At 37.6% G+C, this 11,906-nt stretch overlaps 2 protein-coding genes across 2 annotated transcripts; both read left to right on the top strand.

The window, feature by feature from the left end:
- Positions 1–334: 334 nt before the first annotated feature.
- On the top strand, positions 335–2,507 carry LOC100695848 (immunoglobulin kappa light chain). Its single transcript, XM_019349825.2, has 5 exons — positions 335–526; positions 646–1,345; positions 1,469–1,585; positions 1,666–1,709; positions 1,819–2,507. Exons 1-5 carry the CDS (start codon positions 427–429, stop codon positions 1,824–1,826), a joined length of 969 nt encoding a protein of 322 aa, XP_019205370.1. The 5' UTR covers positions 335–426; the 3' UTR covers positions 1,827–2,507.
- Positions 2,508–3,941: 1,434 nt separating this feature from the next.
- Positions 3,942–11,024, top strand: LOC100709719 (uncharacterized). Its single transcript, XM_025899316.1, has 12 exons — positions 3,942–5,359; positions 5,479–6,177; positions 6,742–6,867; positions 6,951–6,988; positions 7,097–7,212; positions 9,036–9,106; positions 9,212–9,286; positions 9,363–9,707; positions 9,797–10,132; positions 10,255–10,362; positions 10,462–10,493; positions 10,588–11,024. The coding sequence occupies exons 1-12, from the start codon at positions 5,305–5,307 to the stop codon at positions 10,681–10,683; spliced, it is 2,097 nt and encodes a 698-aa protein (XP_025755101.1). The 5' UTR covers positions 3,942–5,304; the 3' UTR covers positions 10,684–11,024.
- The last annotated feature ends 882 nt before the right edge of the window (positions 11,025–11,906 follow it).

Below are 11,906 nucleotides of genomic sequence, written 5' to 3'. Positions count from 1 at the left end.
TCAGTGAATCTCCTCTCTTGATTTGAGCTAGTTAAAAAAATGTCAATAAAGAGTTAAAGATTTTAACTTTAGGCAGTGGCGAAGGAAATTGGTACTGCCAGCAGTTTCCCTAACCACTGAGCTTTTTGTCGGACAAACAACATTTACACTAAGTTGCTGTTGCTACATTTTTCTGTACCAAACTAGATATTAAAAAAATAATAATTTGATCAGTGAGATCTGCAAGGTGCCATGCGAGTAAGGCTGAGTGGTCAGTTACATTTCAATAACTTTAATAATTTCAATGGAAAGTTAAAGAGCCACTTTGTTCTCCATGTGTATCTCTCACCAAGTTTTGACACTATGTGGTGAATGTGAAGCTGTTTCCTTGCATACAGTGTGACTTTAAATCAGCCAATCAAATACAGTCTTGCGCCTGAAGAGACTATGAACAGAAAGATTCTTTCCATTCAAGTCACGGATTTGAACATGATGATATCGCCACCATCTGTTTTCTATTTGATGCTTTTGTTCTTTGGGGAAATGGGTGAGTTGTGTTTTTTCCTCAGTAACTTTTATCTTTTACAGATTAAGGTCACTCAGTGACATGAGTTCTACTTTTTTTCTAAATCAGTTGTCTTTGTTTTTTTCCTTCTATCATTTCAGCTCAGAAGAGTCATCAGCTCTCGTCTGTTCGTCAAGACAAAGGGTTTATATCCACTAATGTCGGGGAGAGTGTAACTTTGCAGTGTTTCTACGAAGGTGAAGTGGTAGCAAGGTTTTACTGGTATAAGCAAACACTAGGAGAGAGGCCAAGGCTCATTTCTAGCTTCTATTCATATGATAAAAATGGTACTTTCTATGATGAATGTGAGAACAATCCACGCTTCACACTGTCTACTGAAAAAGCTCAAAATCATTTGATGATCACAGATCTACAGGTTTCAGACTCAGCTACTTATTTCTGTGCAAGTAGCTTTTCGGTAAGTTTTGAATTTGCAGAAGGAATCACTGTGAGTGTTAAAGGTTCAGCTTTGAACAGCCGGCCTTTAATTCAGCAGTCTGCATCTAAGCCCATCCAGGCAGGAGGCTCTGTGACTCTGAACTGTACAGTACAGACTGGGACCTGTGATGAAGAACACAGTGTTTACTGGTTCAAAGACTCTGGAGAGTCTCATTCAGGACTCATTTACAGCCATGGAGGCAGGAATGATGAGTGTGAGAGGAAACCAAAGAAACACACAAACACCTGTGTGTACAGCCTGCCAATGAAGAACCTGGATGTTTCTCATGTTGGGATCTACTACTGTGCTGTTGCCTCATGTGGACACATGCTGTTTGGAAACGGGACCAAGCTGGACTTTGGGTGTGAGTAGAAGCTTAGCACACATTTTTTCTACTGATAAATAGTCCTGTTTATAATTAAAATTTTATTACAATTTGGAAAAGCTGCTAACATAATATCTTATTGTCATATTTGTTACTGCAGCTCAGGAGACTTTTCTTCTCTCGGTGTATTTCTTAATTGCTGCCTTGGCATTCACCACAGTCCTGATCTTTATACTGGCTTCCTTACTTTATGGTATAAGCAGACGGCAGTGTACAGGTAAATGTTGCTGTTCATATATAGTTTATATAAAATTACCATCCAGTATGGTTAAAATATGATTTGTGTGTGTGTTTCAGGATCGAATGCAAGATTTTCAGCTTCCTCTATAACAAACTCAGAGGTAGAATAATACAATTCTAAATCATTTTGTCATTATGACAAATATCTGTCATTTTTAAAATTCTATACCATTGGCCATATTGTGATTGGTGGATTTATTTCATTACCAGAATTGTGAACCTGAAGAAACCCTTCATTATGCTGCTTTGAGGGTAAAAAAGACCGACAGATCTACAAGAAAAAGAGAGAATCCAGAGGATAAATGTCTGTATTCTAGTATCAAATAATAAAACTGGACATGTTTACTTCTGTGTAATAGGGCTTAAGCTTAGCAGTGTCATTTATGTGCATTTGTGTCCTAAATATGAGTAGTTTAAAAGTACATTGGTGGCTGTATTTTTCTTCTTTTTTTCATTTATTTCTAGTATAAATAAAACCTGAAAAGGTTGATTATAACAGTGCAGTATTTGCTGAATGTCCGAACATTCAATTTTTAAATTTTTTTTTATTCATAGTCAATATTTCATCATTGGCAGATAAGTTATTGATATATTAAAACAGCATCATTTTAAGTTGAAATTTGTTATGTCAATATGTCCAGTAATTGCTACTTACATAAATATATGTAACAAATATTCTTGGGCAAGATACTAACACCAAGTTGCTCTCCAATGCTTTCACTGAGATATCAATGTGTGTGGATGTTAAATAGAAAGCATTTACATTGTGTGAATGTGTGAATAAGGCAAGTTGTGTAAAGTGCTTTTAGTGTTCAGTTAAAGTTGTATCGAGTTGAGTATCATTACAGTTCATGTCAAAGACAAACAGTTTCTATTAAAGTGTTGATCTGAGCACCCGGCTTTTCTAAGTTAAGTTGTTAATTTTCACAAGTTTTATACTTTTAGATAATATTTGACAAAGAAAAGTACTTAATTATTTGGGGGTTTTGTTAGTTTTATCACTGATTTTGATCATTCTATTACAGATCGTAAAATAAAAATTAGAATAAACCAATAAATAAACGGTATAACAACACAACAGCTAACACATCTGAGAATGTTATTTTTACAAAAGAACATTATGAAAAGTTCAAAATTGATTTTGGATAATGTGTGGAATTTGTTTCACAATAAGTGTTCTGTTTTTATACCATCTTTATTTTATTTTCAACTATCTGAATGGCTTTATTTTAAAACTGACCATACAGCAGGTTTTAAAATGTTAAATCATTATTATAAAACTACAACAGTCAGAGTTTATCATCTCATCCACATCTGCTTCTGACCATTAACCCTGCAGCTTCTCCTCCGCTATGCACGCTGTTCTGCTTCAGTCGACAGCTTCACCTCCTCAGCTCTTCTGCTCAGGTCTGATCATTCTGCTCTGGATTCCTGCGTAGTAATTAATGTGCGACGGGAAAACTACCACAAAGGTGAACGTTGAGGCAACAATATAAATGCTGCTCAGTCTGTGGTTTTTGGATAACCCCACCCGAGCATGTACTAAAAAAGTACCTGGTACACAGCAAATCCAGCATACCCAAATTAACACTATCAGATTTGATTTTAACACTATTAAAGTGTCTATATGGGCCCACACCAGAGAGTGTTAATTTAACTCTTTTTGGAGAGTTTGAAATACACATTTATTAAAAAGAGCCAATGTTTTGCTGAAAAACATGTATTTTGAACTGTGAACCGCAATTTCAAATCATTTTCTAAAACATGGAACAGTGTACATGATCTCATTGGAATATTGTTTATCAAAGGGTCTGACAGAGGTGCACTGGTCAATGCCAATAACAGCATGCTCATTACTCTTTTCTTCAATCCAATATGCATGTCCTCCATTCATCACTTTGTGGAACTTTAACGTACTTCTGCTCTCCCCCATATTCCATCTTCGCAAGCATATCCTGTGTGGAGATGCAGTCAAAATTAGTTGTGCAGTAATTAATTGCAGCACAGTTTAAAAAAAAAAGTTTTTTAAAAAATCCCTGTTTCAGGGCTCTAGACTAACTTTTTGCCACAGTTGCACTGGTGCGCCTAAAGTTAGGCGCACTCAAATTTTTCAGCCGCATCACTTAACACCGCAGTTTTACATGTGCACTTTTTTGGGGGGGAAATTGCAGTCCATACAGACAATATTCATTTCTAAATGATCAACTAACAATCTTGTGCTTAAAGTGCTTTGGCAATATTGTAGAAAATGTTAAACTTAATCATCATGTCGGCTCCTCTGACGACCTGTTTGCTGTTGCATGCTGCTGAAAGGCAGTGGGGAGAGGGGACACTTGGGCAGTGCATTTATTGCAGCATATAATCAAAAACCAAATTGGTCGCACTCTAGAGCCCTGTGTTTGCTCAGTTTTTGTGGGAGATAGTTTTCAGGCTTCGAGTAGCGCCATAGTTTTATGCCAACATTTCACGATCTCAACATAGTTTTAGGTGTATTTGACTGAATATTCATATACAAGCATTTTTAACACTGTAGTATTTGCTTGCAAACAATAAATTTCAGTGAGCTAAAACAGGTTATTATGCTATCACCGAGCAACGTGCCTATGCCTTTCACACAGCTTTGTCTCACAGCCTCCACACCATCACCACGAATATTTGGGGGATGGTGTCCTGACACAGCAAGGCACAGAAACTTTAAGGTGTGAGGTTAACCTAGAGGAAAACATGTCCATAAATTCTGGTGTGTTTGTGTTATTTTTCTGCTCTTATCATTACAGGGAGAAGCCTGCTGCAGAAGACAAAGCATGAGTAGGGCACCGGACCAAAGACTAATAGCGAAGCCGAGTTTAAACCACGGCTCCTCCCCAACTTTTTAAAACCAATCACATTCACGCCTTGTCTCTACCATACTATAAAAATGCTGTTCAGTAGGGAGTGGGATCCTGTCTTTGTCTGCTGGACCAGGAGAGGTCATTGCCACCATTGACTTGCACTTACACCCGCTTAATAAATTTGGAAAACTTATCACGACACAAGCCCGCTTCTCCACGCATTCAGTCACACATGCCCGGCTCAAAATCCTGCATCCTCAGCCCAGCAGAAATCATTCATTTTTTTGATCTAATTACAGTTGCTTACATATTTATTTATCAATCACATCTATGTAGTTTTGGCTCATTTTATAGCAGCCTTTCTGACAAACCAGCTAGATGTGGTGCAGTAGTGGTTTTACTTTCATTTGTGTGGGGTCAAAATAATGCCCTTGTTCTAGGTAAAACTGGTCATAAAAAAGTCATTTAATTTAACAGAGATACAAGGATTTCTAAAATCTCTGGTGGTCAAAATAACCAACTATTTTATGTGAGTCCAAGAATAGAAACAATAATTTTTAAATTAGTAATGACAGGACCACTTTAATGTTATTGCCGCACAGCGTCAAACCTTAAACAAAGTGAACAGAATGAGCTTTATTACTTTCTTTCTCTAAAAGGAAACTTAAGCAAATCTTCAAAGAAAGCATGACCCATTTTGAGTCCACAACGTTGCACAACCAAGGATGTCTGTGGTTTCTCATTTTTCAAGCGCTAAACATGACAGCGATGAGCATGTTTCCTTTACAGGACATTACGCGTATTCTGTGGTTGGCCGGTCACATGAAATTTCGTCTTTGAAGAGCAGAAAAATTATTTTACCATAATGACACATTTAATATTTGTAGTTTATCTGATACGTGTGTGCGTAGGAATAACAGGTGAGTTCTAATTTTGCTGTTTTGAGATGTCATTTCTCAATTAGGTTTCAGATGTCCACTGCACTAAATATATATGCAATGAAAGAAATGTGTGTGCGTTGCCTTGTATCTTGTTTCAGCTCAGGGAGCTGAACTGCACTCATCTCTTCATCAAGAGACTGATTTTGTTTCTGCTGACATTGGTGACGAAGTAACTCTGCACTGTTCCTACGAAGGTGAAGCTGCAAGACTTTACTGGTACAAACAAACTCTGGGACAAAAACCAAGGCTCATCTCTACCTACTACAGATATGAGGGAAATGGCATATTTTATAATGAATTCAAAAGTAATCCACGCTTTACGTTAGTTACTGGCATCAGTAAAAATCACTTGAAAATAACAGACCTGTGTGTCTCAGATTCAGCTATTTACTACTGCGCAACAAGCTTTACTTTTATTTTAGAGTTTACCAAAGAAACATATCTCAATGTAAAAGGTTCCAGTTTGGACATCCAGACTTTTGTCCTACAATCAGTATCTGAGCCCATCCAGCCAGGAGGCTCTGTGACTCTGAACTGTTCAGTCCACACTGGAACCTGTGAGGAAGACCACAAGGTCTACTGGTTCAAAGACTCTGAAGAATCTCATCCAGGGCTCATTTACACCCATGGAGGCAGGAATGATCAGTGCAAGAAGAAATCACAGGCACAAGCACACACCTGTGTGTACAGCCTGCCAATGAAGAACTTGAATGTCTCTCATGTTGGGTCCTACTACTGCGCTGTTGCTTTGTGTGGACGTTTACTGTTTGGTAATGGGACCAAGCTGAATGTTGAGGGTAAGTAATTTATTGAAAGGTTCAATTATCTGAACAAGCAACTCACTATCATGTCAAAGTGTATAAAGGCACACCGGTCCTCAATGTAAATACATATTAGCCACCTAGCTTAATGACCTTTTTCTTTATAGCTGAACTGATTAAGACACCAATAAGGATAGACAACGGGGTTATAATACTGATATCGGGAGGCAGACTTTGTAACAGTACAAACAAATATGCTTTTTATGCGACGTGCGATCACATGGTATATTTAACTCAGGAGAGTGTGTCATCTATTTATTAGAAGGTCAGTGGTTCAATCCCTGGCTGCTTCAGTCTGCATGTAACACACTAACCCCATTTGCTCTCTGATGTGTCAATAAAAGTATGAGTGTGTGTGTCACAGAAATTCGACAACACTTAAACATAGAAAAACAGTGCTTGTCTGTGTGAGTTGTATAGAGTGCTCCTGGAGAGTACAAAAGTGCTCTATAAGAATCAGTCTATTTACCAACCAAGCCAGTTTTACTGACAAGACACATCTGTGTTTTAACTTTATTTGTTGGGTTACTATCTCTGTAGATGAAGGGGACACCCTTCTCTTGTTGTATTTCTGGAGGGGGGTTTCAGCTTTCACCAGCATCCTGAGTGTTTTACTGGCTTCCTTAATGTGCGTGATGAGCAAGAAAAACAGCAGCACATACACAGGCAAGTGGTTTAATATTTCTTATGTTTGTTTTTTATCCTCCAGTGAATATGAAATTATATTAACACAGTTTTATGTTTTCCAGATTCTCCAGCAAAAAACTCCCCCTTTTTCAAAGCAAATGTAAGTGCATTTTCTTTTGAAAGAAAAAGCACAGTTTAACGTTCCATCCATGTTTGTTTTTTATAAATGTGAGCGTTACTCAGCTGTTGTACTGTTTCTCATCCCCAGGGTGACCAAGAAGGAGGCTACCTGTATTTCAAACCTTTGAGGGACATGAAGATGAACAGATCAGAAATGCAGATGGACAACACCTGGAGTAAATGTGTCTATTCTGGTGTAAAGCAGTAAAGTGGACAGGCTTTTGGTCTCAGTGTATAAACACAGGACCTTGTGAGGTTCTCTTTGAAGCATGACTTCCTTTATAAAAAGACATGTTACTAATTACTATTTCATTCATTTCCTCATGGCACAATTTAACATGGACAATAATGATATTTGTGTTTCAGACTATTAAAAGTGTCTGTTACATACATAAAAGAATTTTGTGTATTTGTATTTTAATATCATGATAATAATGATAACTTTTTTTGCATCTTGAATTTTAACCCCTCACCCCTCTCAACCAAAATAATAAAAGTATTTTGAATATTCTGACGTTTGTGTGTTGAGGTCAGAACGTGAGTATGAGTGGAGTGTGAATACAGTGGTTTGTAGTGCCCGCCCCCTTCCCTTCCACCGCACTGTAAAAGACTGATTGCCCTCAAACGCTTGACTGCAGTTGTTGTTGTTGTTAAGCGTGGCCCAACCAGTTATTAGGTTTTAGGGGGCAAACACTTTTTCACACAGGGCCATGTAGGTTTTTTCTTCTTAATAGTAAACACCTTCATTTGGAAACTGCCTTGTTTGTTTATATGTGTTATCTTTGTCTAATATTTAAATGTGTTTTGATGATCTAAAACATTAAGTGTGACAAACATACAAAAAAACAGGAAATCAGGAAGGGGACAAATGCTTTATCACACCACTGAATACGAGTAGCCACAAACTACAGCTGAAGTAGCTCAGGAAGAATATTCAAAATATGCCTGGATTTGCTTTGTTTTTATGAATGACTGGCCCATTCACAACACAGCAAGTCCAGAATGTGGGCAGTCCTCTCCCTCTATGCATCTCTGCTGGAGTTCTGAGATCCAATGATCTAAACTGTTAATGTTACAGGACTCCTGGGAACACACCCACAACACCTCCATACATCCCAGTTTAGACTTTGTCAAGTGCCCACTCGCCCCATCTCTCTCTCTCTAATATCTACTCAATCAACCAGGTCAACTGATCCTCAGCCACACGTTATCATTCTCTCCCTATTTCTCTCTTTTATCATGGACATCTTTTATCTGTTACATTTGAACATTCAATCATATCTGAATAAGCTTCACTTTCCATTCTTCACATTCACTTTAAAATGAACCCTTTCAATCCGAATATTTTTTCTCTTGAAAACTGTTTTTCTCCGTCACAATTTACTCATTACAATCCCCCTTTTTACTAAGTCATGCACTTTAACTGTGAGACATTCAGAGATCAGAATGTTCTGTGTGCACTCTCATTTAGTCTCTCTCTCACACACACACACACACACACACACACACGCACACTCATATCTCTCAAGGCATTTTCTACATAGGTTTTCAGCACAGCCTGGATTAAGCCTGTCTTTAAAATCATTATTTTTTTTCACAATATTAAAATTAAACTTAAACATAATTAACATTAACTGATTATTTTCTGATTAGTATTGAGCACAACTAACTGTCAGCACAATGATAATGAACCATCATTCAGTGTTTGACGTTTACAACATTTAACATTGTTTTTGCTGTTCAAAAGTATATTGACTGGTTAGTGACACAGTTCTTATCTTCTCAGTCCAACACACAAAAGGTTGATTATCGCTCATGTCTACACACAAAACTCTAAACATTAGAACAGACATATCCACAATTTAAACTGCATTTCTCTGCATACTGATCACTTACTTTTTTTATTTGTTTTTGATTACAAATGAAGATAATGACCATACTAAAGGACAAAGCTCTGTTTTAGCACTGATGTTTATTAACACATTTTAACACATAAGGCTGAATGTCAAGTCCTTTTACCCCCTCAGCTTTGATGGCAGGGGGCTGCCAGGGGACTTCAATCTCTCTCTACGCCACGTTACTCGACAGAGCCAATCATGTTCTGCAGGGTGATGGTGATGAACCAATCAGACCTGTCAGATGTGGCAAAATGTAGGACAAGCTGGCGTTTTTAAATCTGAGAAGTATACTGCTGCTTCATTAGGTGTGGACTGCTGTACTGAAGAAGGAGACAAGATGAAGATGTCCTTTGTGAATGTTTTCCTGCTCTGCTCTTTGTGTAAGTAAAACAAATTTACTCGTGTAAACTTTTGAACTTCATTTGTGTGAAACTGAGTCTGTCTGAATTATTTCAGGTGCAGCACAGTTAAGTGAAGTCTCTCAGCCTGACTCTTTGAAAACAGTGAAGATTGGCCACTCAGCTACTATTAAATGCTTCATAAAGAGCGCATCAACAAAAACTGTGTGGTACAAGGTGACTACAGGGAGGAAACTACAGCTGGTGGTAAAAACCGATTCTTACTATAATGTGAGAGAGTTCAGTGATGAATTTGTTAACCGTTCTTCAGTTAAATCTGACATGACTAACAATCATCTGACCATAAATAAAACATCATGGGAAGATGTTGGAACATACTTCTGTGGAGTCTTACACATAAGTGAGGTTCAGTTTGGGTCAGGAACATTTCTGATGTTGACAGGTATGTTTGGACATGTTTGCATTTCAAATAATTTGAATTGAATATGAACACAATGCTAATAATCACAGTCCAAATCGTTTTATTCCAAGGTGCAAAGACAATCAGCGATTCTGTCGTCCAGCAGCCAGAATCAAAGTCAGTGAGGTCCGGAGACTCTGTGACTCTCAGCTGTTCTCTTCACTCTGCTCAATGCACAGCAGAACTCACTAGTTTCATGTGGCTGAAAAACTCGGATCATTCTGCTCCAGAGATGATTTATTGCTCTGACAATAAGAACAACATCTCCCAGAGAACTGACAGAGGACGAACTACCTGCGTGTACAACTTTGTCATCAGGAGCCGGGATGACGCTGGGGTCTACTACTGTGCCGTCAATGCATGTGGACAAATACTGCTTGGAAATGGGACCAAGATTGGTATTAATTGTAAGTATCTTTGCAGTAGAAAATCATGATTAGCTTTTTATTACCTCTTTCTTCGTTTTTCAATTTATTCATTAGAAGTTGGTTTGAAATGAAATTCTAATGTCTCCTGTCTGTATTGCCAGATGAGATCAATGATCACAAGAGTTTTTGCGTCTGTGAGAGAACCCTGTTTTGCACCATCATCATCATCGTTATGGGTGTTTATCTGGCTTTCGCTGTGTTCATGATCAGTAAGAGAAACCACTACCATTATACAGTAACCGATGCTGTTAAACTCGATACTGTGTGTTCCACTGAGCATAACACCAATCACTTTGCCTGCTTTTCAGAGTTTCACTCAGGACTTTCACCTCTGTCCAAGGTATGTGCTGTTTAGTTGAATATTTATATAATCATTAAACCATCCTAAGTGGCTCATAATTTTTTTTAATTCATATTATTGAAATTTTTCTCAGGTTCGAGGTGAAGAAAACCTCAAAATCAAGAGATCAAATGAACAGAGAGATGGTATCTGGAGTGAATGTGTGTACTCCAGGGTGAAGCTACACTGAACTAAAGCCGTTCCGACTTTGATGCCACATGTCTAGACATGAACTTATTACTGTAGCTTTGAAATGTTTAGGCTGTTCTCTAGCTCTTTCTAACATTATCCTGCTCGATCGGTTTAAAGCCTGCTCTTTTTTTTCGTTTTGTTTTTTGTTCCAAGTATAAAGTTTCTTTTTAACCAACTTTACTTATATTTTATATTTTGTAAGACAGAGGCATGTGAAATGAAAGCTCACATGCTGATGTAATTTTTTGCTCGCTTTCTCTCTCTCTCTCTTTCTATCATTTCTATATGATAGTTTTTTTTATCATTAACACATATCATGCCTTTAAAAAAGCATTTTCAGCTTTTCATGCAGCGTATCTCACTGTTTTACTGTTAGCTCTGAGTTTGTAAATTGTGTGTTTTTAAACTGTTGGTTTAAAATTGATTGAATTTTGTCAACAGAATAAATATCCCTTTAAAAACAATATTTAAAAGTAGATTTTACAATCAGATAAGGTAAGGGACTGTCTAAAGCTAAAACAATAATGATCATTTTAAAAACGCACCGTCTTGCTATTGTAGTGTTATTCATGTTCTACAATACACAGCCATGTGCCAAAAAATGTTGCGAAACATTATAAATCGTTGCGGAAATACTAAAAAAGTTTTTCTTTTAAAGTTGATCAGATAATAAAATCAAACAATTTAAAGACTGTTAACTGTTCATTTATTTTTGTTAAAGTTGACTGATTTTCAGCATTGCATGCATGGATCCAACTTGCCTCATGTCAACAGTCACTGCTGCTGGTAGTGATCAAGTCAAGTCAAGTGGCTTTACTGTCATTCCAACCATGTGCAGTGGTAAAGTACACAGTGGAACGAGACAACGTTCCTCCAAGACCATGGCGCTACATATGGCATATAACAGACAGACAATAAACACGTGACTACATAAAATGCAAGGTGCAAAAAAAAAAGTGCAATACCAGACAGAACAGAATGATACGTCACAAGACAGTACAGACACTACAGTGCAATAGAGATGTGTAACACACTAAGTATTGTGCAAAAAGTCACTTGGTGTTGATTGTGTGTGTGTGTGTGTGTAGCCTGGGGGAAGAAGCTGTTTCACAGTCTGGCAGTGAGGGTGTAAATGCTCCGGTGCCTCTTTCCGTAAGACAGCAGGATGAAGAGTGTCATCTCCTTTGTTTTGTCCACATTTAGAGACAGGTTGTTGACTCT

The sequence above is a fragment of the Oreochromis niloticus genome, linkage group LG3, assembly GCF_001858045.2.
Source record: "Oreochromis niloticus isolate F11D_XX linkage group LG3, O_niloticus_UMD_NMBU, whole genome shotgun sequence".
Lineage (NCBI taxonomy): Eukaryota > Metazoa > Chordata > Actinopteri > Cichliformes > Cichlidae > Oreochromis > Oreochromis niloticus.
The sequence above is the reverse complement of the archived record's forward strand: the minus strand, read 5'-3'. Positions and strand labels throughout refer to the sequence as shown.